This window comes from Tachypleus tridentatus, unplaced genomic scaffold, assembly GCF_004210375.1.
Source record: "Tachypleus tridentatus isolate NWPU-2018 unplaced genomic scaffold, ASM421037v1 Hic_cluster_1, whole genome shotgun sequence".
Classification (NCBI taxonomy): domain Eukaryota; kingdom Metazoa; phylum Arthropoda; class Merostomata; order Xiphosura; family Limulidae; genus Tachypleus; species Tachypleus tridentatus.
In genome coordinates, this window is record NW_027467777.1 from 5,643,809 (window position 1) to 5,660,209 (window position 16,401).

At 30.9% G+C, this 16,401-nt stretch overlaps 1 protein-coding gene across 1 annotated transcript in view; it reads left to right on the forward strand.

Moving 5' to 3' along the window:
* The window catches only part of LOC143242004 (cilia- and flagella-associated protein 57-like), a 65,954-nt gene extending 49,952 nt beyond the window's left edge, over positions 1-16,002 (forward strand). The window contains exons 4-8 of the mRNA XM_076485347.1: positions 2,777-2,932; positions 5,826-5,919; positions 11,060-11,250; positions 14,629-14,802; positions 15,752-16,002. Coding sequence (XP_076341462.1) covers positions 2,777-2,932; positions 5,826-5,919; positions 11,060-11,250; positions 14,629-14,802; positions 15,752-15,814 — 678 coding nt within the window. The 3' untranslated portion in view covers positions 15,815-16,002. The remainder of the gene's footprint in view (positions 1-2,776; positions 2,933-5,825; positions 5,920-11,059; positions 11,251-14,628; positions 14,803-15,751) is intronic.
* Positions 16,003-16,401: the final 399 nt, after the last annotated feature.

Below are 16,401 nucleotides of genomic sequence, written 5' to 3' on the forward strand. Positions count from 1 at the left end.
CAAAGTAACTGGTTTAATACTATACCATGATGAAGTGGTAGCTCCATAATGTTATATTATCCAGATTAATGATACGCTATGATGAAGTGATAGACAAAGTAACTAGTTTAATACTATATTATGATGAAGTGGTAGAGAAAGTAACTAGTTTAATACTACACTATGATGAAGCAGTAGCTCCATAATATCATATTATCTAGTTTAATACTACACTATGATGAAGTGTTAGACAAAGTAACTAGTTTAATACTATACTATGATGAAGTGGTAGCTCCATAATGTTATATTATATAGTTTAATAGTACACTATGATGAAGAGTTAGACAAAGTAACTAGTTTAATACTATACTATGATGAAGTGGTATACAAAGTAACTGGTTTAATACTACACTATCATGAAGTGGTATACAAAGTAACTACTTTAATACTACACTATGATGAAGCAGTAGACAAAGTAACTACTTTAATACTACACTATGATGAAGTGTTAGACATAGTAAGTGGTTTAGTACTGTACTATGATGAAGTGGTAGACAAAGTAACTGGTTTAAAACTACACTATGATGAAGTGATAGACAAAGTAACTAGTTTAATACTATACTATGATGAAGTGGTAGACAAAGTAACTAGTTTAATACTATACTATGATGAAGTGGTAGACAAAGTAACTGGTTTAATACTACACTATGATGAAGTGGTAGCTCCATAATGTTATATTATCTAGATTAATGCTACACTATGATGAAGTGATAGACAAAGTAACTAGTTTAATACTATACTATGATGAAGTGGTAGACAAAGTAACTAGTTTAATACTATACTATGATGAAGTGGTTGCTCCATAATGTTATATTATCTAGATTAATACTATACTATGATGAAGTGGTAGACAAAGTAACTGGTTTAATACTATACTATGATGAAGTGGTAGCTCCATAATGTTATATTATCCAGATTAATGCTACGCTATGATGAAGTGATAGATAAAGTAACTAGTTTAATACTATACTATGATGAAGTGGTAGACAAAGTAACTAGTTTAATACTATATTATGATGAAGTGGTAGACAAAGTAACTAGTTTAATACTATACTATGATGAAGTGGTTGCTCCATAATGTTATATTATCTAGATTAATACTATACTATGATGAAGTGGTAGCTCCATAATGTTATATTATCTAGATTAATGCTACGCTATGATGAAGTGATAGACAAAGTAACTAGTTTAATACTATACTATGATGAAGTGGTAGACAAAGTAACTAGTTTAATACTACACTATGATGAAGTGGTAGCTCCATAATGTTATATTATCTAGTTTAATACTACACTGTGATGAAGTGTTAGACAAAGTAACTTGTTTAATACTACACTATAATGAAGTGGCAGACAAAGTAACTGGTTTAATACTATACTATGATGAAGGAGTAGACAAAGTAAATGGTTTAATACTACATTATAATGAAGTGATAGACAAAGTAACTGGTTTAGTACTGTACTATGATGAAGTGATAGACAAAGTAACTAGTTTAATACTACACTATGATGAAGCAGTAGCTCCATAATATCATATTATTTAGTTTAATACTACACTGTGATGATGTGATAGACAAAGTAACTAGTTTAATACTACACTATGATGAAGTGATAGACAAAGTAACTAGTTTAATACTATAATATGATGAAGTGGCAGACGAAGTAACTGGTTTAATACTACAACATGATGAAGCAGTAGACAAAGTAACTGGTTTAATACTACACTATGATGATGCAGTAGCTCCATAATATCATATCATCTAGTTTAATACTACACTGTGATGAAGTGGTAGACAAAGTAACTGGTTTAATACTACACTATCATGAAGTGGTAGACAAAGTAACTACTTTAATACTACATTATGATGAAGAAGTAGATAAAGTAACTGGTTTAATACTACACTGTGATGAAATGGTATCTCCATGATGTTATATTATCTAGATTAATACTACACTATGATGAAGTGATAGACAAAGTAACTCGTTTAATACTATACTGTGATGAAGTGGCAGCTGCATAATGTTATATTATGTAGTTTAATACCACACTATGATAAAGTGATAGACAAAGTAACTAGTTCAATACTACACTATGATGAAGTGGTAGCTCCATAATGTTATATTATCTATTTTAATACTACACTATGATGAAGCAGTAGACAAAGTAACTGGTTTAATACTACACTATCATGAAGTGGTAGACAAAGTAACTACTTTAATACTACACTATGATGAAGGAGTAGACAAAGTAACTACTTTAATACTTCACTATGATGAAGCAGTAGACAAAGTAACTGGTTTAATACTACACTGTGACAAAGTGTTAGACAAAGTAACTAGATTAATACTACACTATGACGAAGTGGTAGATAAAGTAACTAATATTATACTATGACAAAGTAACTACTTTAATACTATACTATAATTAAATGTAAGCCCATGGTTTTTGTTTGTTTTCACTAAATGTGGCTAAATTCACTATCAGATCTGACTATATACCAGGAACTAGATATCCCAGATGTTATCAATTTACTATTTATTTTATAACTAATACAGACTGATAAATCCAGAAACTGGTGTTACATTGTTCTTTTGTTTCAGTATTTTAGAGTAAATAAAAACTAAAGGAATATTATCAACTGGTTAGAAAGAATAGTAATAATTTGTTTAAATGATTCAGCATTAATATATTAAAGATATTCCCTAAGCCTAATCCTTAAAATGTGTATTTTTCAAAGGTTAATAAAATCCAGGAACTGAAACATGAAGTGGAACATCTACAGCTAGAAAATGAATACCAGCTTCGATTAAGAGACATGAACCATTCTCTGAGGATGAAAGAGATCATAGATAAACACAAACAAGAAATTGATGACCTGAAAGTGAAGATCAGAGTAAGGATCAAGTAGTAATGTACTATAGGACCAAGTCTCCATGAGTTTCTAAAGAATGTCATTACACATTGTTGTAGAACTAACAGTATTTAAGAAAGTAGATTACTCTGCCAGTCCTGCCTTCACCTCTACTACCATCCAATTGCTTTGACGAGCTGTCTCTGTAAGACCTTCGAGATAATGGTTAATGCTTGTCTTGTTTGGTTCCTCTAATCAAACAACCTCCTCTGGCCCACCCAGTGTGGGTTCCAATGAGAGCGCTCCACTACGAACCACCTGATTTGACTTGACATGTCAATCAGAGAATCCTTTCTCAAATGACAACATCTTGTATCAATATTCTTTGGCATTGAGGAGATGTTTGATACAGCATGGAGGTATGGCATTTTGACAAACCTCCCTGTATACATAGGTTATATGGCTATTTGCCCATTTTTATTAAAAATTTTATAAGGGTCAGGCGATTTCATAATAATGATTATGCTATAGAAAGTCCTTTTCAACTTGTATTACTGTAGTATTTCTCTTACTGCTGTAGACGAGATATAAAAATTGGATTTAATGCCATTTATGTTTCTGATTCAAAAATTAAACCTTGTTTTACCTTAATTTCCTTTCTTTCAAGTTCACTGTCATCTCCACTTCAACAGACCTTCTTACAAGTTCACTGTTATCTCCACTTCAACAGACCTTCTTACAAGTTCACTGTCATCTCCACTTCAACAGACCTTCTTACAAGTTCACTGTCATCTCCACTAACAGACCTTCTTACAAGTTCACTGTCACCTTCACTTCAACAGACTTTACAAGTCCACTATCACCTCCACTTCAACAGACCTTCTTACAAGTTCACTCTCACCTTCACTTCAACAGACCTTCTTACAAGTTCACTCTCACCTTCACTTCAACAGACTTTCTTACAAGTTCACTGTCACCTCCACTTCAACAGACCTTCTTACAAGTTCACTGTCATCTCCACTTCAACAGACCTTCTTACAAGTTCACTCTCACCTTCACTTCAACAGACCTTCTTACAAGTTCACTGTCATCTCCACTTCAACAGACCTTCTTACAAGTTCACTGTCACCTTCACTTCAACAGACTTTACAAGTCCACTATCACCTCCACTTCAACAGACCTTACAAGTTCACTATCACCTCCACTTCAACAGACTTTCTTACAAGTTCACTGTCACCTCCATTTCAACAGACCTTACAAGTTCACTATCACCTCCACTTCAACAGACCTTCTTACAAGTTCACTGTCATCTCAACTTCAACAGACCTTCTTACAAGTTCACTCACACCTTCACTTCAACAGACCTTCTTACAAGTTCATTGTCATCTCCACTTCAACAGACCTTCTTACAAGTTCACTGTCACCTTCACTTCAACAGACTTTACAAGTCCACTATCACCTCCACTTTCAACAGACCTTTCTACAAGTTCACTATCACCTCCACTTCAACAGACCTTCTTACAAGTCCACTATCACCTCCACTTCAACAGACCTTCTTACAAGTTCACTGTTATCTCCACTTCAACAGACCTTTTTACAAGTTCACTCTCACCTTCACTTCAACAGACCTTCTTACAAGTTCACTGTCATCTCCACTTCAACAGACCTTCTTACAAGTCCACTATCACCTCCACTTCAACAGACCTTCTTTCAAGTTCACTATCACCTCCACTTCAACAGACCTTCTTACAAGTTCACTGTCATCTCCACTTCAACAGACCTTCTTACAAGTTCACTCTCACCTTCACTTCAACAGACCTTCTTACAAGTTCACTGTCATCTCCACTCAACAGACCTTTCTTACAAGTTCACTGTCACTCTTCACTTCAACAGACTTTTACAAGTCCACTATCACCTCCACTTCAACAGACCTTCTTACAAGTTCACTGTCATTTCCACTATAACATACCATCCTGTTTTTTATAGGTTCATCATCACCTCCATTACAATATGCCATCCTGTTTTTTACAGGTTCATCATCACCTCCACTACAACATACCATCCTGTTTTTTACAGGTTCATCATCACCTCCACTACAACATACCATCCTGTTTTTTACATGTTCATCATCAACTGCACTCTACATTAATGGAACTCTCTATTCTCCATAGGTTCATTATCATCTATATTTATTTTTTCTATCAGTTCATTGTCACCTACATTTCAACAGTCTCTTGTACTTTTTATCAATTCATCATCATATTTACTTTAACAGACATCTATCCTTTTAACATCTTCTCTGAAACAGACCTTTCTACTTCTCATAAGTTCCTGAACAGCTTCACTTCAACAGATCTCTCAGTTATCTTCAAGTTTATTATCATCTTTACTTTAACAGATATCTGTCCTTCTTACAGGTCCATAAACATCTTTACAGAAATAAGACATTCTACATGTTATAGGTCCCTCAGCACCTTCACTTCAACAGGTTTATCATCATTGATAGTTTAAGTCTTCTGGTCTCTTACCATATTTGTATTGTTTTCTATATTTCTTTACATTTCTTCTATTCTGTTTCTAGTTTTGATATCTCACCATCTTTACTGTTCTCTGTACAATGTTTTGGTTTTCACCATCTTTACTGTTCTCTGTACAATGTTTTGGTTTTCACCATCTGTATTGTCTACTGTATATAATGTATTGGTTTCTCACAGTATTTACTATTTTCTGTATGTTGTATTGATTTTTCAAAATTTGTGCCTATTTGTATATTATATGGACTCTCTACAATGTCCTCTGTATAGTGTTTGTTTCTCATGGTTTCATCTGTCATCTGTATAATGTGTTCATTTTTCACCATCTGTACTAACCTTAGTAATGTGTTTAATAAGGTACTGCAAAGTTAACAAGCAACTAATTTCACCTCTTCTATAAGGCCATCGAAAAAGAAATGAAAAAACGAGAAGATGACAATAGTGAAGAAGTTGAAAGAATTCAAGAGAAACATGTTGAAGAAATGTTGAACCAGGGTAAGTATATAAAACATGAGTGATATTGAACCAAGGTAAGTATATAAAACATGAGTAATATTGAACCAAGGTAGGTATATGAAACATGTTAAATAATGTTGAACCAGGGTAAGGATATGAAATATATTAAGTAATGTTGAACCAAGGTAAGTATATAAAACATGAGTAATATTGAACCAAGGTAGGTATATGAAACATGTTAAGTAATGTTGAACCAAGGTAAGTATATAAAATATATTAAGTAATGTTGAACCAAGGTAATTATATAAAACATGAGTGTTATTGAACCAAGGTAGGTATATGAAACATGTTAAATAATGTTGAACCAGGGTAAGGATATGAAATATATTAAGTAATGTTGAACCAAGGTAAGTATATAAAACATGAGTAATATTGAACCAAGGTAGGTATATGAAACATGTTAAGTAATGTTGAACCAGGGTAAGTATATGAAATATATTAAGTAATGTTGAACAAAGGTAAGGATATAAAGCATGTTAAGTCATGTTGAACGAAGGTAAGTATATAAAACATGTTAAGTAATGTTGAACTAAGGTATTTGTATAAAACATGTTAAGTAATGTTCAATAAAGGTAAGTATATAAAACGTGTTGAAGAAATGTTGAACAAGGTAAGTATATAAAACATGTTAAGTAATGTTGAACCAGAGTAAGGATATAAAATATTTTGAAGAAATGTTGAACCAAGGTAAGTATATAAAACATGTTAAGTAATGTTAAACTAAGGTATTTGTATAAAACATGTTAAGTAATGTTCAATAAAGGTAAGTATATAAAACGTGTTGAAGAAATGTTGAACCAAGGTAAGTATATAAAACATGTTAAGTAATGTTGAACCAAGGTAAGTATATAAAACATGTTAAGTAATGTTGAACTAAGGTATGCATATAAAACATGTTAAGTAATGTTCAATAAAGGTAAGTATATAAAACATGTTGAAGAAATGTTGAACAAAGGTAAGTATATAAAACGTGTTGAAGAAATGTTGAACGAAGGTAAGTATATAAAACATGTTAAGTAATGTTGAACCTGGGTAAGGATGTAAAATATGTTGAAGAAATGTTGAACCAAGGTAAGTATATAAAACATGTTAAGTAATGTTGAACCAATGTAAGTATATAAAATATGTTAAGTAATTTTAAACCAAGTTAAGTATATAAAACATGTTAAGTAATGTTAAACCAAGGAAAGTATATAAAACATGTTAAGTAATGTTGAAACATGCTGAAGAAATGTTGAACCAAGGTAAGCATATAAAGCTTGTTAAGTACCAAGGTTGGTATATGAAACATGTTAAGTAATGTTGAACTAAGGTATGTGTATAAAACATGTTGAAGAAATGTTGAAACATGGGAAGTATATAAAACATAATACGTAATGTTGAACCAAGGTGGGTATATGAAACATTTTAAGTAATGTTGAACCAAGGCAAAGATATAAAACATGTTGATGAAATGTTGAACCAAGGTAAGTGTATAAAACATGCTAATTAATGTTGAACCAAGGCAAGAATATAAAAGATGTTGAAGTAATGTTGAACCAAGGGAAGTATATCAAACGTGTTAATTAATGTTGAACCAAGGGAAGTATATCAAACGTGTTAATTAATGTTGAACCAAGCTAAGGATATAAAGCATGTTAAGTCATGTTGAACTAAGGTGGGTATATGAAACATGTGAGGTAACATTGAACCAAGGTAAGTATATAAAACATGATAAGTAATGTTGAACCAGGGTAAGTATATAAAACATGAGTGATATTGAACCAAGGTAAGTATATAAAACATGAGTGATATTGAACCAAGGTAGGTATATGAAACATGTTAAATAATGTTGAATCAGGGTAAGTATATAAAACATGAGTGATATTGAACCAAGGTAAGTATATAAAACATGAGTAATATTGAACCAAGGTAGGTATATGAAACATGTTAAATAATGTTGAACCAGGGTAAGTATATAAAACATGAGTGTTATTGAACCAAGGTAGGTATATGAAACATGTTAAGTAATGTTGAACCAAGGTAAGTATATAAAATATATTAAGTAATGTTGAACCAAGGTAAGTATATAAAACATGAGTGATATTGAACCAAGGTAGGTATATGAAACATGTTAAATAATGTTGAACCAGGGTAAGGATATGAAATATATTAAGTAATGTTGAACCAAGGTAAGTATATAAAACATGAGTAATATTGAACCAAGGTAGGTATATGAAACATGTTAAGTAATGTTGAACCAGGGTAAGTATATGAAATATATTAAGTAATGTTGAACAAAGGTAAGGATATAAAGCATGTTAAGTCATGTTGAACTAAGGTGGGTATATGAAACATGTTAAGTAACATTGAACCAAGGTAAGTATATAAAACATGTTAAGTAATGTTGAACCAAGGCAAGGATATAAAACATGTTAAGTAATGTTGAACGAAGGTAAGTATATAAAACATGTTAAGTAATGTTGAACTAAGGTATTTGTATAAAACATGTTAAGTAATGTTCAATAAAGGTAAGTATATAAAACGTGTTGAAGAAATGTTGAACAAAGGTAAGTATATAAAACATGTTAAGTAATGTTGAACCTGGGTAAGGATATAAAATATGTTGAAGAAATGTTGAACCAAGGTAAGTATATAAAACATGTTAAGTAATGTTGAACCAATGTAAGTATATAAAACATGTTAAGTAATGTTAAACCAAGTTAAGTATATAAAACATGTTAAGTAATGTTAAACCAAGGAAAGTATATAAAACATGTTAAGTAATGTTGAAACATGCTGAAGAAATGTTGAACCAAGGTAAGCATATACAGCTTGTTAAGTACCAAGGTTGGTATATGAAACATGTTAAGTAATGTTGAACTAAGGTATGTGTATAAAACATGTTGAAGAAATGTTGAACCATGGGAAGTATATAAAACATAATACGTAATGTTGAACCAAGGTGGGTATATGAAACATTTTAAGTAATGTTGAACCAAGGCAAAGATATAAAACATGTTGATGAAATGTTGAACCAAGGTAAGTGTATAAAACATGCTAATTAATGTTGAACCAAGGCAAGAATATAAAAGATGTTGAAGTAATGTTGAACCAAGGGAAGTATATCAAACGTGTTAATTAATGTTGAACCAAGCTAAGGATATAAAGCATGTTAAGTCATGTTGAACTAAGGTGGGTATATGAAACATGTGAGGTAACATTGAACCAAGGTAAGTATATAAAACATGTTAAGTAATGTTGAACCAGGGTAAGTATATAAAACATGAGTGATATTGAACCAAGGTAAGTATATAAAACATGAGTGATATTGAACCAAGGTAGGTATTTGAAACATGTTAAATAATGTTGAATCAGGGTAAGTATATAAAACATGAGTGATATTGAACCAAGGTAAGTATATAAAACATGAGTAATATTGAACCAAGGTAGGTATATGAAACATGTTAAATAATGTTGAACCAGGGTAAGTATATAAAACATGAGTGTTATTGAACCAAGGTAGGTATATGAAACATGTTAAATAATGTTGAACCAGGATAAGGATATGAAATATATTAAGTAATGTTGAACCAAGGTAAGTATATAAAACATGAGTAATATTGAACCAAGGTAGGTATATGAAACATGTTAAGTAATGTTAAACCAAGGTAAGTATATAAAACATGAGTAATATTGAACCAAGGTAGGTATATAAAACATGTTAAGTAATTTTAAACCAAGTTAAGTATATAAAACATGTTAAGTAATGTTAAACCAAGGAAAGTATATAAAACATGTTAAGTAATGTTGAAACATGCTGAAGAAATGTTGAACCAAGGTAAGCATATAAAGCTTGTTAAGTACCAAGGTTGGTATATGAAACATGTTAAGTAATGTTGAACTAAGGTATGTGTATAAAACATGTTAAGTAATGTTGAACCAAGTTAAGGATATAAAATATGTTAATGTTTAACCAAGGTAAGGATATAAAACATGTTGAAGAAATGTTGAACCATGGGAAGTATATAAAACATAATACGTGATGTTGAACCAAGGTGGGTATATGAAACATTTTAAGTAATGATGAACCAAGGCAAAGATATAAAACATGTTGATGAAATGTTGAACCAAGCATGTGTGTTAATTAGCATGTGTATAAAACATGCTAATTAATGTTGAACCAAGGCAAGAATATAAAAGATGTTGAAGTAATGTTGAAGCAAGGGAAGTATATCAAACGTGTTAATTAATGTTGAACCAAGCTAAGGATATAAAGCATGTTGTCATGTTGAACTAAGGTGGGTATATGAAACATGTGAGGTAATATTGAACCAAGATAAGTATATAAAACATGTTAAGTAATGTTGAACCAAGGTAAGGATATAAAACATTTTAAGTAATGTTGAACCAAGGTAGGTATGTGAAACATGTTAAGTAATGTTGAACCAAGGTAAGGATATAAAACATGTTAAGTAATGTTGAACGAAGGTAAGGATATAAAAGGTGTTAATTAATGTTGAACCAGGATAAGGATATAAAACATGTTAATTAATATTGAACCAAGGTAGGGGGGGTCAGTACATAATTTAAACTGTATCTTTATTTCATATCTCCTGACATTGAAGGTTAGGTATATATAGTGCATGGTATAAATGGGTTTGAGGTGTTTTTGCAGGGTTTATAAAACTTATTTAATTCATTCTGACTTGTTTTTAAATTTGATAGAAACTGTAAAATGGGTTTCATTGCAGACATAACAAGGATAATCTATAAATATGTTTATTATTATACAGGGTGTTTGGAAAGTCACGGTGCAGTTTTGTAATCATATGTCTATTCAGTTTATTTCAAGCCAGCAACTGATAGCGGTGTTTAGAAACAAAATAAGAAGGATCCAGGCTTGTAATGATGCCAACGGGGGTCACTTTCAACATTGTTTATAATTGTCATTCATATTTACCTCCTGTATTCTATATTGAAACGTCTGTTAATAAATATATAAGTGCACAGTGACTTTCCGAATACCCTGTGTATGTTAGGTTAAGCCATCAGTGTATTTCTACCTGTCTGTAATAGTCAATATACAAACACCATGTGCATATATTTTGTGTTGACCAGAGTATTATTTCTGATGTAGAGACATGTTACAAGCAAAAGTTATTACTAGAATACGAAAGATACAAAGAACTCCAGAAAAAGAGTCAACTTATGCAAGATTCGTATGAACAACAGATTCGGGAAATGGAAACAACACACCAGAAGGCTGTACAGGAAATGATAGATGAGTATGAACAGAGGCTAACTGAAAGAGAAACACAACTTGAACAGGTCCTGAAAACTAATTCAAATACTATAAAAACAAATTTTTCTTTGTATAATTAAATTGTTTTGGCCTGTAGTACTGAGTGATCACGTAGGAGTTATATTCAGTGTAATTCTGTGAGAGTATCTTCATTCACTGATTATAAAGTTCTGTGAAAACAATCGGTCTTACAATAACATGATTTATCTCATAGCTACAGTTCTAGATTTAAACTGGAATAATTGAAGTGTGCTCTATGGAATAATATCATTGATGCTACTTTGTAAGAATCAGATAATCTTTCTCATGCAGAACCAGTTGGAAGTGTAGGCAGTAGCTTTGTTGTATAATGGACTAATTAAACCCAGCCTATATGGAAAAGTGCACTAGCAACAAACCTCAGCCTACAAAACTCCATTCTATTCTTTTATTGACTTTGGAGGTATTTCCCTCACAACAAGATTTTTGGAGAAGTGTGAAAGGAAACATTTCTTTTACACTTTGTTCATTCTGCATCCATTCAACATCAGATGTATTACCAAAGGGAAGAGGCTGTTCATGAGACCACATTTAAAAGAAATGTTGCCAAAATTGCTCTGGTCTTTAGTGTGTTTTTTTAAGATGGAACAATTACTTGGAAAGAAGGCTACCATTTTTTATAACATTGGCCTCCGAATTTAAACTTCCACAAGTTGTTTTTATTTTAATAAAGAATTTTCTGTAATTCAGTGATACGTTTTAAAAATGCAATTTATTTTTTTCTATCATCTACAGATTGTTTTTAGAAATTGGAAAGGAAAAAAAACTTTTATTGGATCAAATTCATTACAAATATAACAGGAGAAAGAAATAATTTCATGTTGCACAAACACATACTATCTAAAGATAACACGTTATGCTGGCTGTTAACTATATATATAGTTTTTTGTGAAACATCTGTGTGTGATGGAGAAAAATGGATTACTTTAATTCAGCATACATACAGAATCTGTAAAAATTTCAAGACAATAAAAGATTGTAGGAATAGAATAGATAATGTTGATGGCTCAAATAATTGTTGTATAATACAAGATGTGTAGAAATAGAACAACAATTGTAGATGGCTAAAATAATTGTTACAATTCAAGATGTGTAGAAATGGAACAATAAATGTTGATGGCTGAAATAACGGTTACATTTTAAGATGTGTAGAAATGGAACAATAAATGTTGATGGCTAAAATAACTGTTAGAATTGAAGATATGTAGAAATGGAAAAATAGATGCTGATGGATAAAATAATTGTTACAGTTCAAGATATGTAGTGATGGAACAATAAATGTTGATGGCTGAAATGTTACATTTCAAGATATGTAGAAATGGAACAATAAATGTTGATGGCTGAACTAATTGTTCCAATTAAAGATATGTAGAAATAGGACAACAATTGTTGATGCCTGAAATAATTGTTACAATTCAAGATATGTAGAAGTGGAACATTAAATGTTGATGGTTAAAGTAATTGTTACAATTCAAGATATGTAGTGATGCAACAATAAATGTTGATGGCTGAAATAATTGTTAGAATTGAAGATATGTAGAAATGGAACATTAAATGTTGATGGTTAAAGTAATTGTTACAATTCAAGATATGTAGTGATGCAACAATAAATGCTGATGGTTGAAATACTTGTTACAATTCAAGATATGTAGTGATAGAATAATAAATGTTGATGGCTGAAATAATTGTTAGAATTGAAGATATGTAGAAATGGAACATTAAATCTTGATGGCTGAAATGTCTGTTGCAATTCAAGACATAGTGATGGAATAATAAATGTTGATGGTTGAAATATCTGTTACAGTTCAAGATATGTAGTGATAGAATAATAAATGTTGATGGCTGAAATAATTGTTAGAATTGAAGATATGTAGAAATGGAACATTAAATCTTGATGGCTGAAATGTCTGTTGCAATTCAAGACATAGTGATGGAATAATAAATGTTGATGGCTGAAATATCTGTTACAATTCAAGATATGTAGAAATGGAATAATAAATGTTGATGAATGAAATAATTGTTAGAATTGAAGATATGTAGAAATAGGACAACAATTGTTGATGGCTGAAATAATTGTTACATTTCAAGATATGTAGAAATGGAACAATAAATGTTGATGGCTGAAATAACTGATACAATTCAAGATATGTAGAAATGGAAAATAAATGTTGATGGTTAAAGTAATTGTTACAATTCAAGATATGTAATGATGCAACAATAAATGTTGATGGTTGAAATACATGTTACAATTCAAGATACGTAGTGATAGAATAATAAATTGTGATGGCTGAAATAATTGTTAGAATTGAAGATATGTAGAAATGGAACATTAAATGTTGATGGCTGAAATGTCTGTTACAATTCAACATACGTAGTGATGGAATAATAAACATTGTTGGCTGAAATAATTGTTGGAATCAAAGATATGTAGTGGTGAAACAATAAATGTTGATGGATGAAATAACTGTTACAATTCAAGATATGTAGAAATGGAATAATAAATGTTGATGGATGAAATAATTGTTAGAATTGAAGATATGTAGAAATGGAACAATAGATGCTGATGGTTAAAATGTCTTGCAATTCAAAACATGTAGTGATGGAACAATAAATGTTGGTGGCTGAAATATCTGTTACAATTCAACATATGTAGTGATGGAATAATAAACATTGATGGTTGAAATAATTGTTAGAATCAAAGATATGTAGTGGTGAAACAATAAATGTTGATAGCTAAAATAATGGTTACAATTCAAGATATGTAGAAATGGAACAATAAATGTTGATGGTTGAAATACTTGTTACAATTCAAGATACGTAGTGATAGAATAATAAATGTTGATGGCTGAAATAATTGTTAGAATTGAAGATACGTAGAAATGGAATAATAGATGTTGATGGCTGAAATAACTGTTAGAATTTAAGATATGTAGAAAAGGAAAAATAGATGCTAATGGTTGAAATACTTGTTACAATTCAATATATATAGTAAGTGAAGTAACTAGTTGTTGTTGTAAAATAATCTTTCTCACTTAAGTAATTTATATTATGTATTGTATGGAGTGACTTTGTGGTAATTATGGAGTATCATGTTAGTTAGAATTCTATTGTAAAAGGTGGTCATGTGTGTTAAGCTTATAGTTTGATTTATAACACGTAACTATATAATAGATATCATAGAAATCGTAAAATCATTCATGTGACTTAAAGCTAAATAATTAAAAATTTTTCTTCAGAAGTTTAAAAATTATTTTTAAAGACAGATTCTTTGAAATTTTTTATGATTTTCTCAACAGTGTATGTGTATTTTTTATGTGAACTTGTTGACTGCTTGTTTTCTCAGTCATTGTTTCCTTTAATATTAGGCTAAAGAGGAAGCTCAGTTGAAGAAACAAGAAGAAGAGGAGCTTAGAAGATTGATTGAAGAAGAGGCAGATAATGAAACTGTTCAGCTTCGAACCAACTATGAAAAGCAGCTGAAGCAAGAGAAAGAAAATAACATACAATTACTTGGAGATAACTCTATATTAAAGAAAAAGGTTTGAAAAACATTTAATCAAACTTCCAAAACTAACATTGATGGTAGATAGATATAGTAGTCATTGTTTTCATAGACTATATTATATAGTACAGAAACTAATTTTTATAAATTTTATATCTTTGTAATGAATTATTCTATATATATATATATATATATCTCATGCAATGTTAATAGCTTTTTAAGGAAAATGTTTTCATTTAAATTACTATAGTAGTTTGAATTGCTAAAAATGTGTGCTACTAGCAAGTACTAGGGTCTGTTCCACTGACTCAATTAGTAGCTGGTATGTGCAAGAGGTTGAAGGTGATTGAATATATAATAAATATACAACATCCAGCCAATCCACAACCCTGAAATTAGGCTCGAGTATGGTTCTTGTTTGTGAGAGGAAAGAATGTAATAATTTGAGAGATTTCAAAAGAAAGTACTAGCAGGTTAACCCATTAGCTCAGCCTGGTCTGCATAAGAACCTTAGTTTAATTTCTGATCTCAGGAAATATATTGTGAAGAAATGAAAATATCACCCTATCTAAAGACATTGCTCGAGACACATGGTAATGTGTTGTTGTCCAACCAAGTAAACAAATTCTTCACAACACACAGTGTCTTATTAACAAGAATGAAAATGTTGGGTTTTTTAAACCATCTGTACAACCATTAGACAGAACTCTTCCATTTTGTGTATGATGGATTTAACTTACAAAGAACTCACTTTAACATTTACTGATTTACAACAGACCAAAGTTTCTCTGAAGCTGTTTATTTTCTTAGTGAAATAAACAGACTTCCCATTATGAAGATGACCTAGGAAGGTCAAAATGTTGTTCTCTGCTTATCAATAAAAGTGTTAATACCAGCTGTTCTGAGATACATTTTTATTTCAAGTGTATTTATCATCATCAAGAAAGACTTCCTATTAATTGGTTTCTTTTAAATATGGTACATAGCTGGTAAGACTGGTTGTGCAGCATGTCACGTGGAAGCTCTTCACAGGAATGTCATGTACCTAGGATTCACATGCACGAAGGATATCGTGGAGAGAACTACACAGGTCTTATCATCATTTCCATGGAAATAACAGGCTGGTCGTAAGTGATGGATGTCAGTGACAACCAACCGTCAATGGCAAATGTTCAAAAGTGTAATAAGTTTCTGGAGTACGTGTGTTTACTCTGTCAGGTGACTAGAAGAAACCAGAGCTTTTGTTTATTGACCAATAGATTAAAGAAATCTTGGATACTATTTATCCAGATCTGATTCAGTGTTTCCTCAGAAATGTTGAGAATGGTTTAATGTATGACTTTCTCTAGTATGACAACACTGTTGCATGGTCTAAACTTGAGATTTGAATATCACACAGAACGTTGTGATAAATAGTTTTATATTTCCAAACATTTCCAAGTATGAGTGTAAATAAATCTTAAGAACCACAAGACATGACTTGTTGATAATATTTTTAAAACTCATATTTAAAAATAGTGGATTTTAATAAAAAATGGAAAGAGAATTCTCATTTATACCCCATGAATAGAGATTTAATAAGACATACCATTAAAACATCACATCAGATAATTCTCATTTATACCTTGTAAACAGA